Raw genomic sequence first — 20,714 nt, 5'->3', positions numbered from 1 at the left:
AAATTTTGGGGGAGGCAATGGAAAATGCTCTTTCTTGTGTAGTTGAAAGATGAGCGTTTCTTAAGGTGGGGATGTTTAAGAATCCTGCGTTGTTAGAGCGTAGGTTTCTCTGTGGGTTTTGGGGGGTTATGTTTAAGCCTTTTAGTCCATGAAGATCATCATTTAGGATTTTATGAATGGTCATTGATTTGTAGGTAATTCGTGCAGAAATAGGTAGCCAGTGAAGAGAGGATAAAATGGGTGTTATGTGTTCGTTTTTTTTTCCTGTAAGGATTCTGGCAGCTGAATTCTGCAGTATTTGGAGTGGTTTGAGGGATAATGAAGGGATTCCAATAAGTAATGAGTTGCAGTAATCGAAGGTGGAGAAAATAAGCAGCTGCAGGACGGTTCTGAAGTCAGAAGGGTTGAGAAATGGTTTTATATGTCTTAGGGTTGTTAGCTTGTGGTATCCTTCTTTCATTTTATTTACTATGTGGGATTTGAAAGAGAGATCAGCATCGATGGTAACTCCAAGGTTCCTGGTATGGGTGGTAGGGATTATCATTATTTGTTTATCTAGTATTGTCAGGGGTGGCGGAGTTGGATTGGGTTTTTTATCCATGAGTATGATTTCAGTTTTGTCAAAGTTGATTATGAGTTTCAGGGAATTTAGTAGATGCTTGATTGAGATAAGTATATCTGAGGTTTTTTGTATGCGTCCTCAATTGAGTTTTGTATGGGAATTATTCTTATTCTAATTTTTCTAATTTTTCTAATTTTTCTAATTTTTCTAATTTTTCTAATTTTTCTAATTTTTCTAATTTTTCTAATTTTTCTAATTTTTCTAATTTTTCTAATTTTTCTAATTTTTCTAATTTTTCTAATTTTTCTAATTATTCTTATTCTAATTTCTCTTCCCAGTTTTAAGACCCTGTTGTAATGTAACTTTTGTTCTCCTTGCACTTGTTTTTCGTTTCTTGTTCTCACCCCTTGTTTTATGTAAACCGGCATGATGTGGTTTCTAATCATGAATGCCGGTATAGAAAAACGCTAAATAAATAAATAAATAAATAAATAAATTAGAAGCTGAATGTCAACAGAGTAGAGGAAATGTGGGATTCCATGATCTTTTAGTAGTTGGCAGATGGGTAGGAGGTATATGTTGAAGAGGGTAGCGGATAAGGCTGAACCTTGGGGGATCTCCAGTTTTGAGGTCAATCATTTTTGATGGAGTGTTGTTGATCACTACTTGGTATGTACGTTCAGAGAGGTAGGACGAGAACCATTGTAATGTAGTACCAGAAAGGCCAATATTTGACAGTCGTTCTAACAGTATATTGTGGTTTACTGTGTCGAAAGCGGCTGAGAGGTCAAGGAGTATGAGTAGGTATTTTTCACCTTTGTCAAAGCCTCTGATGATGATGTCATTTAGGGAGATGAGGAGAGATTCTGTATTTAAGTTTTTTTCTAAATCCAAATTGGGATGGATGTAGGATGTTTGACTCCAGATAATCATCTAGTTGGGTGTGTACAACTTTTTCAATGGTTTTGGCTAGGAATGAAAGGTTTGATATGGGGCGGTAGTTGGTGAGGATTTCTGGATCCAGGTTGTTCTTTTTGAGGATTGGTTTGATGACAGCAGATTTGAGGCATTTGGGGTAGTAGCCTTCGGTCAATGATAAATTGACGATTTTGGTGATGGTTTTAGCAATGGTTGGTTCGATTGTTTTGAGGGAGGTTATTGGGATGGTGTCCAATGGATGGTTGGCTGGGTTCATTTTGTTTATAATAGTTTTAATTTCAAGAGCAGAGGAGATGTCAAAGTTTGACCAGGATGAAGTTATCATGCTGTTGAGTTCTGGTTGTTGGTTATGTTGGATTGGATGAGATGAGCTATTTTGTTGTTGAAGTCCGCAAAGTCGTCACTTCCATGTTTGGTGCATGTAGAATATTGGGTGGTTTTTGAACTATTGTGAAATAGCAGTCGGGGGTTATGATGAAATTTGGAGAGTTTATTGGAGAAGAAATTGTTTTTTTGCATTGTTGATGATAGTTTTGTATTGAGTTAGATTGTTCCGATAGTTATTTAGTGTGGTAGGGTTTTTGTTTTTCCGCCATTCTTTCTTTTTTTCTGAGTAGACGTTTGGCAGTTCTGATATTTTCATTGTACCATTGGTGGTTGTGTTTGGACTGTTTATATTTTGTAATGATGGGATTGATGTCTGCCACTTTTTTTGTGATATTCAGCCATGATAAGATGTTTTTTAGTTCTGATTGAAGAGTTTTTTGTAGGAGATCCATGTTAAATGGTGGACGGTAAGATATTATTTTTGGGGTGCTTTGAAGTGTTTTTAGGTTGAGGTTGGTGAGTAGTTTAGCTTGGATTTGTTACAGTTCTGGCTGCAGTGCAACCGTCTCACCACCAGGGGTCCCTCTAGTGCTGGCTCTCCTGACAGGCCCAGGCCATCTCCCCTGTCCACTCTATGTTCTGGGTTGGCCCTTATAACCCTGCCTGACAGTTCCCTCGGTGCTTCGGCATCGAGCTCACCTGGGCTCCCTGCTCTAGCCCTGCGCGGCCTTCGGGCCTTTCCTTTCCTTGCCTTGCCCTGCGCGGCCTTCGGGCCTTTCCTTTCCTTGCCTTGCCCTGCGTGGCCTTCGGGCCTTCTTCCTCGCTTTTCTTACCTGGCCTACGGGCCTTCTGACCTGCCTGCTCTGCTTACGGTGTGTGGCCTACGGGCCTTCTGTGTATGTGTGGCCTACGGGCCTTCTGACCTGCCTGCTCTGCTTATGGTGTGTGGCCTACGGGCCTTCTGTCTGTGTGTGTGTGGCCTACGGGCCTTCTGACCTGCCTTGCCCCGCTTATGGTGTGTGGCCTACGGGCCTTCTGTGTGTATGTGTGTGGCCTACGGGCCTTCTGACCGGCCTTGCCCCGCTTATGGTGTGTGGCCTACGGGCCTTCTGTATGTGTGTGGCCTATGGGCCTTCTGACCTGCCTTGCCCCGCTATTGGTGTGTGGCCTACGGGCCTTCTGTGTGTGTGTGTGTGTGTGTGTGTGTGTGTGTGGCCTACGGGCCTTCTGACCTGCCTTGCCCTGCTTACTGTGCCCTGACCCAGCCTGGACCCAGACACTGCTGACTGCCGCCTGCCCTGACCCAGCCTGTACTTAGACACTGCTACTTGCCGCCTGCCCTAACCCAGCCTGAACCCAGACTCTGATACTTGCTGCCTGCCCTGACCCAGCCTGGAACCTGACACTGTTTCTAGCTTCCTGTCTCTCTCCACCTGGAGCCACCCTGCTGGGTGGTGTTCACGACTCCTGACCGGAGCCCAAGCGTAACAGGATTAGGTGATGGTCAGACCATGGTATTTCTGTAGTGTGAGTAGATTGAGTTCCAAATTTCAGTGTTGATAAAGATGAGGTCAGTTGTGTGGCCTGCTTTGTGAGTTGGAGATTGGATTATTTGTTCAAGATTTAGAGCTGATAGTGCATCAATGATCGTTTGGCAGGTTTTTGATTGGAAGGGTAAGTTGAAGTGTATATTGAAGTCACCAAGTAAGATGATGGGTTTGTTGAGGGAGATGTTTATGAGAAATTCAATTAGAGGTGAGAGTTTTTCTCAAGTGCTCCTGGTGGAGAGTAAACTATGCATATCTGAAGTTTTGGAGAGTCATATAAGGTAATTTCAAAAGGTGGAGGAATGGTAGATGGATGAAGTTTTAGTTGAAGATTTTTTTTAGATATAAGCATTAAGCCACCTCCTTTTTTATTTTTTCTGGGAATTGATGAGATGTTGTAGTCCTAGTTGGATAGCTGGTTTATTAGGACGGAATCTGTGTTTTTTAGCCAGGTTTCCGTGATTGCAATGAAATCTGGTTTGCAGTCGCTGAGTAGGTCATTGAATTGAGGGATTTTTTAAATTATTGAACGAGTATTGATAAGTATAAATGAGAGAAGCATATAGCTTGAGAGTTGAATGTGTGTTTTTGATGGAGGTTGGCTTTTTTTACATTGTGTAGAGGTTTCGAAGAAGAATTTTTTTTTTTGTGTTGAGAGTTCCTTAGAAGAAGTGGGAGGGTTGATTGGAGATGGTGTTGGCTAGGATGGAGAGAAGTGAGGGCTTTATGGGAAGCATTCTTTGTTCTTGCAGCTGGGTCACTGGGATTGCAGGGGTTTGGGCATGGTCTGTTAACTTTTGGCCAGAAATTTAGTGCATTTTGAGTTAGCCGGCCAAACTTGGGGCCTGATTTACTAAGGCTTTTCTCCCATTCTGTGCCTATGGGGAAAAATGCTTAGTAAATGAGGCCCTTAGCCAGCAAATGCTGTCTGTATTAACTCACTAACCTCTCTCCTTGTGCTTACCCAGTTTTGGGTTGACTAAATGTAGGTATACCGGAGTGACTTAGATTTCGGTTGATTTTGTACTGAAATATAGTAGCTAGGTATGTCTGCTGGTCATAGGGCCGTCCATCAACTGGCAGCACTCGCTCCCAGACACTGGTGGCCTTGGATATGGCTTGGGTGCCGCTATCTGTCCTCCATGGCGGGAGCACTGCAATGTGGCGCCCTTTGAAGACCCCCCACAGAAGGAAACAGAGCCACCGCTTGGGTATAAGAGCTCCAGCCATGCTCCCTAACCTTGCCTATGCAACAGGTGGTCCTGCTTGATGAAGTGCATGTTACTCCTGCGTGCCTGAGCCTACTTTGCCTCGTCCAGCCAGCTCTGCTTTGTCCAGGCCATCCTGCCCTATCCTGTATAAAGCTTCTCTTCATCCTGGTCCCTCTCCTGTCTGCCTGGTATTGACCTCTGCTACGGACACGGACGATCTTGCCTGCCGCCTGCCACTGACCTTTACTGCGGATCTTGTCTACGCCTTGCTGCCTGCCCTGACTTGTAACCACCTCCTGGTAATTGTCTGACCACTGCCTGTACTGACCTTGGCCTAGCCCTTATTCTGTATGCCCTGTGGGACTCTCGCTTAAGTCCTGCTGGCCCTGGAACTGGTGCTGGTATAGGTTATCATCCAGTCTAGTCCCTGTTCAGGGGAATGTTCGCCAGCTGTCAGTGTGGACCTAGTGGGTTCGCCTACTTGGCTGCATCAATCACGCCACAGCATAAGGGTTTGCTGAGGCCATGAACTCTGTGGACTTGGTCCTAGCTCAGGCCATCTCTGGATTGGCACTTCAGGTGAAACAGGACCAGTTGGATTTTCTGGCTGGTAGTCTCCATGGTTTAGCCCAGCAGCAGCTTAACCAGATGACTTGGGTCACTTCAAGACCTTACTCTATATGCTTAGACACTATACAGACCTAGCTATCAACTCCAGCGCCAGCCCTGGTGAGTCTTCCAGCCATACCCATGTTATAGCTCCCGCCACCTCCCAGGTACCTCGGAGACCCCAGGGCATGTGGGGGATTTATAAATGAATGTAAAATGATTTCTAACTCCAGATGTCACTCTTCCCATCAGACCACTCTTTTACCTTCAGCTGTACTTGATGGGCAGTCATGCTCTTGCCTGGGTCTCTTTTGTGGGAATATGACAACACAATCCTTAAAAACCTGGATAACTTTTTGCAACAATTTTGCTTGTTTGTCTCATCCACCACCATGGAACTACTGCAAATCTGGCAGGGTACTCACATGTTGGTGAGTATGTGATACATTTTTGCACCCTGTCCTTAAACATCTGCTGGGGTGAAGATAGGCAGGTCGAATCAAAAATGAGCTGGCGGGCTGAGAGATCCTACCTACATTGAAGGGTATTATGCTCTGGCCATCTGAATAGGTTTGAGATTCAAGGAATTAGCTCTGGAGAAGAGTATCTTGCCGACCTGCTTGTTTGACCACAGAATTCCCAGACTCTGCTGTCATTCTTGGACTCCTTGACACTGCTCATCCTGAAGAACCCATGCAGTTGGTTCAATCCCAGCTCCCAAACGAAGAAAAGCAAAGATGGGGACAGCATAACCTCTGTTTCTAGTGGGCAGTGCAGGAGCCTGTCCTGACTTTGGCCCAGCCCTGGACTCTTATTCTGTATGTCATGTGGGACTCTCACCTAAGTTCTGTTGGCCACTGGAACCCAAAGGCTCAACCTGTGTGGAATGGGGCTGGTATAGGTGAACCTCCAGTCTAGTCCCTGTTCAGAGCATGTGTACCAGGTGTTGGCATGGCTTAGTGAGTTCACCTACTAGGCTGCATCAACCATGCCATAGCACAAGGGTTCACTATTCTTACACTAGGTTTGGCTGAAAATTTACCTAAACCTAGCTAGCCAAAATATTATGTTTGCTGGTCACTGTGATATGCCACCGTAGCTGCTCTCACCTGCAGCCTTCTCTGATGTCACCCTCACACCTGGGCTGCTTCCTTAAGTGTATGTGTGCACTATGCAGTACCCTTTGAAGACCCCACTGTGGGACCCCCTCTACCAAGCACCCCCTGATATTGTGTGGCTGAGTATTTAAACCCAGCCGTGACTCTTCAACCTTGGCTCAGTAAACATCACCTTGTCTCGTCGTGCCTCAACTCAGCCCGCCTTGTTCTGTCTCCTCATCTTGGGTCCTCTTGTCTTTCCCTGTGTCTTGTCTGTCCTGGCCAGCCTCTCTGGTTCCGACCTCAGCCATGTACTTAGTCATACTCTTGCTTCCCACCTGGACCTGACCCTAGCCTTGAACTTGGACCGTGCCTTGTCTGCTGCCAGCCCTGTCTCCTGGACTGCCTCTGCCTAGCTCCCTAAATCCTCTGTACTGCTGGCTGCTGGAACTCAAGGGCCGAACCCACAGGGGAGGCGGCTGGGTCAGGTGAAGCCTTAACCTAGTCTGTACCCCAGCATATTCTCCAGCTGTCGACACAGGCCTTGTGGGCCTGCCCGCGAGACAGTGTTAACTGTACTGCAGCAAGAAGGGCTCACTCCGAGCCTTACACAAAAATTTGAGGTGCTCAATCATGGCTGAAAATGTCTTTCTTTCAATGCAGGGTGTGACCCATTTTGTAATCCAGTCAACACTCAACACAGTATAGAATTCCACACCAGTTATTGCAGCTGCTTACATTTTGATCTTCAGTATTCTGCATGTTGAGTTCTTTTAGGCATATTTGTTCTTAACAAAATGGAATTCTTAGGCTAAAGATTGTGTGCTTGAGTTTTCCAGACCACATGGGTCCCTTAAGATATATCTTGTATTAAGTAAATTGACTACTGTTTGTGAACTTCCCATAAGTGCATGTTTAAAGGTCCCCCTAGGCTAGAAACCTTTTCCTCTGTCACGGTCTACCATTGCCTTGCAGTCTTCCTCTACCAGGGATCCTCAGTGAGCGTTGCTCACTGTTTTTCCAGTTACCTTCTTGCTGATTACACAGCACCCAAGCCTCAGCCTTTCTTAACCCAGGCTGTCCAGTGCCTCTTCGAGTCACCTTGGCTCTCTGACCTGGCCACTCTTACTCTATTCTGCCTTGGCTAGCCTTGTCGCCTCTGGGTCTTTTTGCCTTGCCTTGCCTAGCTTTGTGGCCTCTGGGTCTTTTGCCTTGCCTAGCCTTGTGGACTCCAGGCTTTCTGCCTTGTCTTGTGCACTACTTGGGCTCTCTACTTTGCCTTGGTGCTTACCTGCCTTGCTCTGTGGCTTCCCAGGCCTCCCTGCCATCCTGGGCTTTTCTGTTTTGCCTTTCGGCCTTAGGGCCTTCAGGCCTACTAGGATTACCTTGTCCAGTCTCACACCCTGTTGGGCTTTCTTGTTCCCTATTACCTGTCTGGTCCTGTTCTTATCCTGCCCAGTCTGATTAAGCTCTTGTTTGTTTCCCAGGTCTTGCCCTTATCCTTGATTCAGCCCTGTCTATATCCAGTCCCATCAGTACCTATGTCCATTTCTCTGCCAGTCTCTGTATGTAGCCCCCGCATGTACCTGCTGTGTTTCTAGCCTGGTGCCTGACCTCCGCTCCTGACCTGTACTCTGATCTACAGAAAAGTCCTACCGGCCCCCAGAACTCAAGGGCTCAACCTGCAGGGAAGGGGGTTGGATAGGCAGAAAATCAACTCCAGTCCTGTCCTCCAGCCCTGTACCACCTCTATGGGGGTGTTCCCTGACTTTAGCCTGTCAGTCCATGACAACTTCATTTTCAGTTGATAAACAGGGCTGAATATTAGCCATTACATATGGGTGGTGACATCTGGGGGCACTGAACAGACCTTTCTCTTAGCTTGTAGAGATTTTGCTCTACTGAGTGAGTATGTGGAATTCCCATTTAGGGGTTGCCTCATGAGCCCCCTTGGTCTTTTTTCATCTGACACCACCATGGATGGTATCTTATCTATTTTCTATAAACGTTTTCATACTCTTTGTCTTAAAAATTATCTTCTGGCTCAGCAGCCTTCAAACAGCACTTTTCAGTGCTATGTTAAAAAAAAAAAAAAAAAAAAAAAAAATTCCTGCAGAATGCCAGAAAGAAAGAAAAAAGCCTCAGTCAGTGGATTCATGGACTGTTTGTGGAAGGAAAATGTCCTTTACTGATGGATTTGACCTCTGCTACTGTTTAGGATCAGACCATGACAGAACAACTGTTCCGACTGTGGAAGGATGTCCCCGCGGACTCAAAAATCGAGGGCCTGGAAAATGGGGAACTGCAGGAGCCACAGTCAGTCGTCCTCTTGAAGTGCAGACTTGTCTGCCTCACCAGGAATGGAGTTGAGCAGGAGCTCCCCTAAAATCTCTCCCATTGGCCTAAGAATCTTGATCTTTGGGCTTGAATAAGCAACATGCATTGAAGAAGAGGTGCCACTCTGGAGTTGCCATAGCAACCACCATGCAAAAAGCATTGTCTCTGGTGCCTCAGCACATGGTACATTGGCACCAGCAGCTTATTGACACTATCAACATAGTAAACCACAGAAGATGATATGCATTGGTCTTCAACACCTTTACCATCAGGACAGGTGGTTTCATTGTTAATGCATCATGCTGCAGTGCTTCCTACTTAGCTGCATACAGGCCTACATAGAATTTTGACAGGGCAGAAGGGGATATAATCCTATCCCTGCCAATTTTCAGAGACCTTATTCCTACAACACTATTGGAACAAGGGTTATGCCTGGAGAGGCCAAATTCCATTTGTTCTTTGGTATCACTCATTCATTTGGCCCTCAAGTCAAATTTTGCAGAGCCCAGAAGATGTGCAAGATTCCATTCTAGTATTAGAAGAGGATGTTCCACACCTACACCAGATCGAAGGGCACCTCAGCCCCTTGACCAGTTAGCAGAGCTGGTGAAAGATTTCTTTATCTCTGTAATGGCTAAGGATAAAGATAGCTTTCAACCTTTCCTTTCCAACATATCATATTTACTCCCATTATCCCCGATCAGGGTGGATATTCCATCAGAGCCCCCTCACAGTAGCTCTAGTCCAAGAAATTTACTGCAACATCCAGCAAGTCAGAGGATGTTCTCAGAGTATTCCCCTCCAAGACAACCAAGGACCTTTCCTTAGTCACCTTCATCACTGGGGTTCTGGATCAGTGTTCCCACTCCTAACTGATCTGAAGAGAGGATGACTGGGATCCCTCATGATTCCTTTATGGACCTTCAAACTAGTCTCCACTGGAAGACCTTTCTTACTCCAGATTGCTGGGTAAACTATTTAATGTGCATAGAAGAACGATCCTCACACAAATGTCTTTGGCCTCCAGATTCTGGAAACACCTGTGGAGCCAGCAGTAATCACAACCCATAGTATTTAGCAAGAATTACAAACCAGAATGTAGGAAAATGCATTTTCATGCACCCCAGTGGTAAGGAAACTAGGCCTCAAGTTTAGGAAACAAGTCTCTGGGGTTTGGCATAGTACAACTACTCCACTGATCGGAGTAAAGATAGAATGCTATCCCTGTTAAGGCAATATCCAAGGCTACTGGAAAACTGTGGCAAAAACGTTTTTCCAAAGTTCTATGCATAACGCACGATTCTCTGTTCACCAATTCTACATGGTTCCATACTTGCGTATATACAAAAAACTGAAACCTTTTCTTCCACTCAAAAGTGGAGTTGCATAACCTCAGCTACTCTTGGATGCAGAAGAGAGTATATGTGATGATCTTCAATCCATCTATGAAACATTTGATACCATGGTTTGCACCTCAACAGCATCCATCAGAGCACGCCATATGGCTTGGTTGAGAAGCAGTAGCCTGCATGATGTCTGTTTTAAAAAAAAAAAATAAAAAAAAAATTGGCAGACATCCCATGCCTAGGTAAGCACCATTTCAAGAAAAGTTTAGAAAAATGGTTGGTTAAATAAAGGAACAGAATATGGTGTTGGTCCAAAGAAGCAAAGCAGAAGACGGTCTGGTAGAGCTAGAAGGCAATAGTGGTAAGATGAGACTGGCCTTCTTAAATGAAGGGAATCCTTTATTGAATTACAAAAATTAAAATCACCAAAGTGAGTGGAGTCCCCCCAATTCAGGCAGAGTTTCACCCTGGTATAGGGCTGCATCAGGGGCTGTAAGACAGTGATAGCTTGTTTTTTGCTAATGTATTAATATATCACTATCTTGCAGCCCTATACCAGCGTGAAACTGAGCCTGAGTCGGGGGGGACTCCATTCACTTTGATTTTAATTTTTGTAATTCAATAAAGGATTCTCTTAATTTAAGACTGGTCTCATCTTACCACAGAATATGGTGTGGCAGTCCAGTCCCTTTCTATGGGACTAGGACAGTGTTCCACAGAGTGACCTTACTTAGGGCCTGATTTTAAAAAGCATTTACACATGTAAAACTGGGTTTAACTTGAGTAAATGCACTTTAATTGAGAGAGTGGGCTTTTGAAAATTGCTACAGTATATGCCATTGAATTAGCCATAGAATTTACTTGTGTGTGTAATTTACTTGAGTAAATGGCTTTTGAAAATTATGATAGTATGTTACATTTACACATGTACCTCCTAAGTTTTTAAGACCATATTTTTAGACTCTCCTTCTGGCAATTTCAAATACCGAATGCTGCCTCTACTTCTGCAATAGCAACAACTTTCAGCTTATGGTAAACAGCATGATCATGGTGTTATTGTTTGTAAGGTTTTGGGTGGACACTGGCAGATGACCACGCCCATGCGGGGGAAGTCCTGTGAGGGGCCACAGGTCAGGCTCAGCTTTAGGTCACACAACACAGAATTATCTTTTATTAAACAGAGTTGAGAAGCCACCAGAGGTGGCAGTAGTGAGTAGAGATGAAGCCCGGCTGGGCTTATAGTCCTTCAGGACACTGGAACAGCGATCCCTCAATAGCTGTGCTGTAGTGGAGAGAAACTGAGATAGTGAGTACAGTGGAGCATACTCAGGGGTTCTGGTATAGAGCCTCGTTGGTAGAATACTCACACAGCGGTTTCTCCCGGAGGGTAACACAGAAGCTGGAATAGAGGTAGGCCCTCGAGGAGCGAGTACCTGGTTCCAGGGAGCAGCTCTGAGAGAATATAGATAGTAACTCACTGATGGTGTAGGCAGCGGGTTCTTCCAAGCAGAAGTGAGCTCAGGCAGCGAGTATGGGAACATGGGCCCTTGAGGAGCGAGTACCGGTTCCAGACAGCGACCTGAAAGAAAAGAGAGAGGCCCCCGATGAGCAGGTACCCTGATAGAGTAAGTCCAGTTAAGGAGAGGCAGAGTAGCTACCGTGTTTCCCCGAAAATAAGACAGTGTCTTATATTAATTTTTGCTACCAAAGATGCACTAGGCCTTATTTTCAGGGGATGTCTTATTTTTCCATGAAGAAGAATTCACACACATTGTTGAACAAAAAAATGAACATTTATCATATTCTGAATAGCTGTCTGGTTATGCTGGTTTGTGATGACAACTAACTGTGAATCCTGCAGGGTAAAAAAATCACAGCTGCATGCTCTGGTGTTCTGTGCGGGCATGCTCCCAAATAAAAACTTTGCTAGGTCTTACTTTCGGGGGAGGTCTTATATTTAGCAATTCAGCAAAACCTCTACTAGGTCTTATTTTCGGGGGATGTCTTATTTTCGGGGAAACAGGGTAGGTATGGAGAGCGAATCCCATCCGTAAGGAATCCCTTGCTAACTCGAATAGCTAGCAAACAGAGTAGGCTTTTGTATCCGGGATGTGTGACGTCATCACAGGGGGACGCTCCCGAGGTTCACGCCAAAGAAGCAATAAGTAGGGCTGCGCGGCACGCACGTCCTATGGCAACTGAACAGCATAGCGGGATGCAGCGCCCAAGCCAGACCGGGGATGCCGGAGAGGACAGCAGGCAGACGCCGTGGCAGCCAGACGTCCATCAACTGCAGGAGGAGTCGCCAAAGAAGTAAGGAGGGCGGAGTGGAGACATCGGGCAGCAATAGTAGTAACACATGGTCAACCAAAAACACAGCCAGTCCAGCCAAAACCTGGACATTTTTGACCACCTTTCAAACCCAGCCCCCATCTTCACCAGTAAGGAGGAAGAATCCTGGAGGAGTGGTGCAAGATCACCAAAGATCACTGGGTTCTTGAGATTATGGATACTGCTTGCATTACTCCCAGCTTTCCATGCTTCCTCATTGCTCTGCTTTCAGTCCAGATCCATCTCGCTTGACGCGGATCCATCTGGACAAAGAATCACTACCCAAACAGCAGGCTTGTTCCTTCCCCTCACTTGTTCCTTCCCATCACTGAGACCAGGGGTTCTATTTCCACTACTTTCTTATCTCCAAGAAAGCTGGGGGAATGAGACTCATCAAGAATAAGCATATACTCCAGGAGAAATTCAAAATGACCTCCATCCAATAGGGGGATTGATGTGTACTTTGGATGTAAAAGATGCTTACACCCATTGCTATCCATCCCTCCCACTGATATTACCTTAGATTTATGGTGAACTCTTCACACTATAAGTACAGTGTGCTACCACTTGGCCTCTCAGCAGCACCAAGGGTCTTCACAAAGTACCTGGCTGTAATAGCAGGGCATTTGTCATGCCAGGGCATCGGAGTCTTCCCTACCTGAATAACTAGCTTGTGATGGCGAACTCTGAGGAAGATGTGCTGACCTCTGCAGAAGGTGGTACAACTGCTACAGTTGCTAGGATTCCTAGTGAATTTCGAGAAATCACTCTGATTTCCCTCCTGGAAAGTCAAATTCATTGGATTGTGGATACATTGTCTACAGTGAGCTTTCTTTCCATTATGTCAGATGAATTCTCTCAAACCCCTTATGTACAAACCCCTTATGTACAAACCCCTTATGTACAAACAGCCAGAGAAGTTCTAGATATTCTGGGCCATGTGGCAGCAGTGATTCATAGTTTCACTAACACACCTTCATATATGGCTCCTGCCGTGGGGCCTCCACTCCCAATGGGACCAGCTCACTGAACCCTTGTCAACCAAAATGACAATTTCACAGTAAATGAAACAGGAATTGTGTTGTTGGGCACGACCCTTCATTTTTTTTTAGGAGGGATCTCCACTTCATCTACTTCCTCACCAAGTCATATTGGCAACAGATGCTGCCACAAAATGTTGGGGGCCCATATAGAAGCTTTTCAAACTCAATGTGGTCGTTCATGGAAATAGTTTCAAATCAACCTCCTAGAATTGAGAGCAATCAGGTGCAGCTTTCACTCACTTCCTCCAGGGAAAGAGCATACTCATTCAAATGGACAACCAAGTAGCCATTCTTTGTGAACAAACAAGGAGGCATAGTCATAGACTTATTGCCCTTAAGCGAGAATAAAATATGGGAATAGGCATACAAATTAAGCTGACTTGCAAGCGACAGACCTTCTAGGAATCTCCACGTTGGTGTATTGCCTTAGCAAAGCTTTTTGATGACATGAATAATTTCTTCAGCAGTCAACGGATATGGGGTCTCCTAGCAGTTGACCTATTTATGTTGATGCAAACAGTAAACTAGAAGATTTGCTCCATTCTTCCAAGCAAGCTTACATCAGCTCAAGATGCTGTTTCTGCTCAACTGACATGTACACTTTTTCACTGATTCTTCTGATAGCCAGAATGAAGCAAAAAAGTGCTTAAAGATCATACCTCATAGATTCAGTATGGCCCAGACAAGTTTGGTTTGCATATCTAGTACAGCTGTGTAGCAGTCTTCTGATTCTTCTCAGGTCAGATCCATCCTTGGTAATTCAAGAAAAGGGAAACCTGTTTCATCTGAACCTTCCCTCACTCAAGCTCCAAATTGTCTTTACCCAAGGAAGTTTAGGTCATTAACCAGAAGACCATCATCTAGGAGAACTTATGGCTTTAAATGGAGAAGGTTCTCCACATGGGGTCTCCACAATAACTTGGGTCCATTCGCATGTGAAAACAAGAAGTTACTGGACTGTTTACCCATTCTGTCTGATCCATGTCTGAGCACCTTATAAGTAAGAGCAGATCTCGATGACAAAGCAGCTTTCCATGCTGCAAGCTTATCTCAACTCCTCTTGGTTTCCAAATTCCATGAAAGATTTATGACATATTAAACTACAAGTCATAAAACCCTGGGATCTATAGCGGTACTGGCACAATTGATGAAGCTGCCATATAATGTAAATAATGTAAATAATGTAATCCTTACTGTTTGGCTCTCTTATTCTAATTTCTCTTCCCAGTTTAAGACCCTTGTTGTAATGTAACTTTGATCTCCTTGCACTTGTTTATGTTTCGTTTCTTGTTCTCACCCCTTGTTGCATGTAAACCGGCATGATGTGGTTTCTAATCATGAATGCCGGTATAGAAAAACGCTAAATAAATAAATAAATAAATATAAATCATTGGAGTCTATTTTCCATGTTAAGAATATGAAATAAGCAATATTACTGGTAGTAGTATCAGCCAGAAGTCAGCAAACTTCAAGTTATACACAATTCTTCCACTCACCCAGTTTCTACCAAAGGTAGTAATCTGCTTTTCATAGTAATCAAGCCATCGTGTTGCCTATGATATTCACGAAGCGCCACGCACATGAAGGCTAGAGAACTCTTCATTCTTTAGGTTGTAAAAGGGCTTTGGCTTATAAGAGAAACTCTGCTTCATTGTCTGGCTTCTCAAATATTTGTCTCTTATGTTGTCCAACTAGTTAGCAGACTTTATCGCACAGTGGTATACCCTAGCACAGTGCTTCTTAACCTAGTCCTCTAGGAACACCTAGCTAGGTTTTTCAGGATATCCACAATGAATATGTATGAAAGATTTGCATACAATGGAAACGGTGCATGCAGATCTGTCGTGCCTATTCATTGTGGATATCTTGAAAATCTGACTGGCTAGGTGTGCCCTGAGGACTAGGTTGAGAAGCACTGGTCCTTGCACGCTTACAAATTGGATACCATCAATGCTGATTTACCAGCCATACCTCTTGAAGACATCTGCAAAGTTGCAACTTGGTATTCAATACGCACCTTTGTATCCCATTATTGTCTGGATAATGTTTCAAGTAGTGACATTAAACTTACACAAGCAGTTTTGTGTAGCCTTTTCACCAGTAGGTCACTCTCTCTATGGTGTGGTCTGGGTTCCTTTTTTTTTTTTTTTTTTTAAGTAAATGATCTGATACAGCCCTCAGCTTGGGATCCCTAGATAATGGCTAATTCAGGCCTGCTTATTGACAGAAAAAAGCAAGTTTGCTTACCGTAACGTGTTTTCCTTAGATGATAGGATGAATTAGCCATACTAAATACCTGCCGACCTCCCTAGAGGGTTGATTACCTAGCTAGGATTAGCTCTAAAATCAATTGAGTTGGCTCATGTTGCAACATCCAAATGGGAATTACCACACATGCTCAGAGCAAAAGCTTTATGAGCTAAGAGGGAGGTCTGTTTGCTACCAAATGATGTCACCCACCTGTAATAGGTAACTTATCTGCTATCTGTGGTAAACAAACATGCTGTACATCTCTATACCCTTGGATTTTCTTATTACCTTTGGCCTCCTGCTTCCTTTCTTGCTGGTGGTAATGTAACCTTGTGTGAAATGCCACCAATAATTGTAAATCGGCTTTTCTGTTCTCTTGTCATTATTCGTTTATCACTTTCTTGTCTGCATATCTATTGAGATCATTATTCATGTTTATTTTGATATCTTGGCTATCCCAAATCTATTTTCAGATATCTAAATCAAGTACTAAAGATTAAATTCAGCCGAGAGTCCCATGTTCGGAAGCTGAACAAACTGCTGAGCTATGACCTGCCCCAAGAAATGGAGACCCTGTGGTAAGTACTGCAGAAGGAGCCACCTCGTGGAAAGTGATGACTTTGCATGGATAGTTGTACAGTGGGGGGTAGATTTTAAAAGACCTTCGCGTGCCGGGCCTATTTTCAAAGGCCCGGCCATGTACCTAAACCCCCAGGATGCGGGTAAGTCCCGGGGTTGCTTAAAGGGGAGGTCCAGGGGCGGGGCTATAGTTGCCTGGCACAGCGGCCATTTGTTGCTGTGCCGGGGGATTGCGTGCTGGCAGGGTGCCAGTGTACGCAACCGGCGCCTGCTCAAAGCAGGTGCAACAGGTAAGAGATTTTTTTGGGGGGGGGGTGGTTAGCATAGGGCTGGGGGGGGGGCGGGAAGGTTAGGGTGTAGGAAAGTTCCCTCCCAAGCTGTTCCTAAACTGGAGTGGCCTGGGAGGGAACTGCTGAAGGTTGCAGAAATGTGCACCCCCTTGCATGCACTGACCCCTGATTTTATAACATGCGCACACATGTTATAAAATCGCATACCCATCTGTGTGTGCCGGGTAGCATGTGCACGCAAGCTTTTAATATCTACCCCTGTGTGTTTAAAACAGAGGTTTACCTCCCTGCACAACCCTGCCCTCCCCCCACAAATAGTGGCCTCACTTTATCAAACTGCTGGCAACCCTTTCACTCACATCCTCTCGTTGTGGCCATTTTATTCAGCATCACCCAGCAATTAGAGCAGTTGTAGAGGAAGGGAGGGAGGGCAGGCAGGGCTTCCCCTGTGCTGCTGCTGCTGCTCCTGCAGCCATAGTAACATAGTAAATGATGGCAGAAAAAGACCCAAGTCAGTCTGCTCAGCAAGTTGTTTAGGATAATAAGTGTTGCACCGTGCAGAAATATTACACCTAAAGTTAACCCAGATGACCTCAATTATTCATTTCCATCTTCTAGCCACTAAGGATTCTCTAGTGCCCTTTTGAATTCTATTACTGTTGTCTTCATCACCTCTTCCAGGAGGGCATTCCATGCATCCACCATCCTTTCAGCCTTTCTCCTTGGAGTTTCATGTCATGATCCGGTTCTATAACTTGGGCATCGTTAATACCTTTAAGTTATTTAAGTCGCTCCTGTCCTTCAGGGTATGCATATTTAGGTCCTTCACTCTGAAACCCACACCATTCTGGCTGCCCTTCTCGACCACGTTCCATCCTGTCTCTATCCCTTTTAAGATACGCTCTCCAGAACTGAGCACACTACACCAGGTGAGGCCTCACCAATGATCACCTTCTTTCCTGCTGGTTATTCTCTCTGTGCAGCCATTATCCTGTTGTGCTAAGTTGAATGAGTAATCTGGTTGGCACTATACTATTATTTATTTTGAGATACATTGAAAGTGCTTGGCGTGTTTCTCTGAAGGTGAATCAAGTGGCTAAAAGACAGCAAGTTTGCGACTTTAAATTTAAGGTGTGGGCATATTGGTCCCTTATTAATTGTAAGGCAACGTTCTTTTGATAAGTATTTGTTAGTGGAGCACTGTAAGATTATATATTGATAACATCTTGAGTATTAGCTGGTTTGTTACAGGGTCAATTGTTAAGATGCTATGGAATGAATAGGAGTAATTGTGAAATTGAGCAAGGTAGGCATTTTTATATACTTAGTTTCATAGAAATTATTTCCAAGTCCCAGGGAATTATGTTAATGGCTTATGGATTTCTACTTCTCTTTTAGTATGAAGTAGTTATGTAAGGGGAAGATGTTAGCATGTGATTATTGATAATACAGTGGGGAATAGTTATCTATTTTTATATTTTTTTTTTCTATTTTTACAGCCAACACTGGCAGTTTTATGAATATTTGGATCTGGACTAATTAAAGATTATTTACAGTATATATGAGTGTTTGTGAATATAAATTGTTTAAATGATTGTAGTTGTATTTATAGGAGGGTATGACTATTGTAAGCTGCAAAATTTCCCCTGATGAAGACTGTAATTGACCGTTGAAACTAGGGTCCTAGTCGGGTTTTGTGCTAGCATATTTTTATAGTGGGAAGGGGGGGGGGGGAGTTTAGTGTGTAACATGAACTTACAATTCATTACATCTTTATTTGCATAGTGACATCATTAGTATTTGCAATCTTAATTGTATTGATGTCACAATTAGTTACCTTCGCTTATGTATTAGCATAGTGGTCATCTGCAAAAAGACAAAACTTTCTCTGTACTCAGGCAGGCCAGTCCCTACAAGTGGGTTATGCACCTCTACCAGCAGATGGAGACTGAGGAAAAGCTGACATCAGATATATAGCTCTGCCCTGACATCAGCCCACCAGCATTCTCCATCTCCAGCAGATGGTGGACATGCATTCCCCTTTCAGATTGCCTGTAGTGTAAAAAAAAAAAAAAACCCACCCCAAAAACTGGTGAAACGGATGAGAGGCTTGATGGGTGAAGGTTTTCACCCTCTCCCCTCATAGCCGGAGACCTGGTCGTACTCTCAGACAGGACTAGCTGAGCTCAGGTTAAAAAAAAAAAAAAGTGTAAATGAAGAATCGAGTAGGAAGGTTTTATTCCCCTATTCCTTTCTTACTGGGCCTTCCTCCTTCGGTGTGAGTGGTCAGTATCCTTTCCTTCCTCCCTCTGTCTTCTCTGGGGAGTTTAGCGCGGTGTGGTGGTGGCCCACCTGTGGCGGGTTGAGCAGCCTCTGGCTAGACCCGGCTACAGGCTTGATTTTTCGAGCTGGGTGGCAAGCCGTGGCAGCATTTTCATGTGATTGCTACCCAGTGGTGTGGTGACATAGATGCGCATGTGCATGCCTCCTGGTATGCACAAGGTCGCGGCATGTATTCGCTTCCTATATTTGCAGAACGCCGACTTGGGTGCAAGCGCCTACCTGGGTGCGCTGAATGCCTACTTCAGTGCGTATGGATTGCCTATTTGAGTGTGTTGTGACTGTGCTTGAACGCATCTTTTATTTGGGCGCACAAGGGAAGCAAGGAGCTATGGTGCTGGTGACAGGGCAAAGCGCCTAGTGATCTGTGTTGTGTACCATATAAGAGCAATACAGCCAAGGATTTCTGCTTATTTATGCCTGGCTGCTGGGCTGTCCCCTGGGTCAGGGGGGACTGGAGCTGAAGGTGACTCATTCAGTTGGTCCTAAGATGGAAGTGTCTTCTGGAGATGTTCCTACTTAGTATTGCAATGATCCAAGGGCATCAGATTGTGGCCTGTAGGGCCTGGTATAGGCCCATCCTCCGGTTCCTGAGTGGGATTTCTGCAGGGGCCCCCAGCTGAGGGGGAAATCCCTCCGGATTTAGAACCCCCATGGAACTCTGCTCTGTTTTTTTTTTATACTGATGAGTTAGTCTTTCAGACTCTGAAATCACTTGCAGGCCAATGCAATATCATATGCGTAAAAAAATAAGACATGCATCCAAAGTGGATGTATTTTTTTGAATGCATGCACATCTCTTTCCTGGGCACTCAATGCAATACACAAATGAACTGTTGCGTTAAAAGGATGTGTAATGGATAAATTTGTGTATCCCTTCCGCTCTGCATCGGGCACTCAGGAGAAGTGGCTGTGTCCACAACAGTCTGGCCAGAGCTCCTTCCCCCCCCAAACCCCTGACAGGGCTGTTCCTTATTGTTCCTTTTCACTGACAGCAGTAACTAAAGCAGTGAATAAATTAATATTAAATGCGCTGTGTGTGCAGATTACCAAAACGGATGCTCAATTGATGAGTGTCTATTTTTTATCCCACAGCAGCTAATTTCCTGGCTCAATATCTCCTCAACAGTTTAAATTTGGTCCTCAATGCTAAAAAGACCGAACTTCTCCTCATTTCCGCCACCCAAGACAACTACCAGTCACAGGCCCAACATAACCACGCCCTCTCTCATACTCAAGTTAGAGACCTTGGGGTTATACTTGATAACCGTCTTAACCTAAAGAGTATGATTAACACTATAACCAAAGATTGCTTCTTCAGACTACAGGTATTAAAAAGACTCAAACCTCTTTTATATTTCCACGACTTTAGGACAGTACTTCAATCATTAATTTTTGCCAAAATAGACTACTGCAGCGCGCTCTTCACAGGATTACCCAGCTCATCCATCAGGCCACTCCAGATGATACAGAATGCTGCAGCTAGAATCCTGACAAGCACCAACCGGAGTGATCATATTACACCCATCCTCCGTAATCTACACTGGTTACCAGTCAACTATAGAGTCCTTCATAAATCTTTAACATTAATACACAAATTCATCTATAATCTCCTTTATCTCGACCTTGAAATTCCATTAAAACTCCATACTTCTAACAGACCAATGAGAGAAATATCCAAAGGAACGCTACAAGCCCCTCCAAACAAAGCCACGCGACTCATCACATCTAGGGACCGAGCATTTTCGACAGCAGGCCCAGCCATCTGGAACAACCTCCCTGCAGAACTTAGGCTGGAACCTTGCCTGCTAACTTTTAAGAAAAAACTCAAAACGTGGCTGTTCCGCCAAGCCTTCCCAGAACCCTGGGATACACATTAGGCGTGATCTACTCATGATTAATGGAT

At 44.5% G+C, this 20,714-nt stretch overlaps 1 protein-coding gene across 2 annotated transcripts in view; it reads left to right on the top strand.

The window, feature by feature from the left end:
* Positions 1-20,714, top strand: part of CHKA (choline kinase alpha) — a 253,917-nt gene that overhangs the window by 128,037 nt on the left and 105,166 nt on the right. For both annotated transcript variants that reach the window (XM_029583212.1, XM_029583211.1), the window contains one exon: positions 16,073-16,177. In XM_029583212.1, the coding sequence (XP_029439072.1) occupies positions 16,073-16,177 (105 nt within the window). The remainder of the gene's footprint in view (positions 1-16,072; positions 16,178-20,714) is intronic.

This window comes from Rhinatrema bivittatum, chromosome 17 (genome assembly GCF_901001135.1).
Source record: "Rhinatrema bivittatum chromosome 17, aRhiBiv1.1, whole genome shotgun sequence".
NCBI classification, from domain to species: Eukaryota; Metazoa; Chordata; class Amphibia; order Gymnophiona; family Rhinatrematidae; genus Rhinatrema; species Rhinatrema bivittatum.
This window is presented reverse-complemented; position numbering and strand designations above follow the sequence as displayed.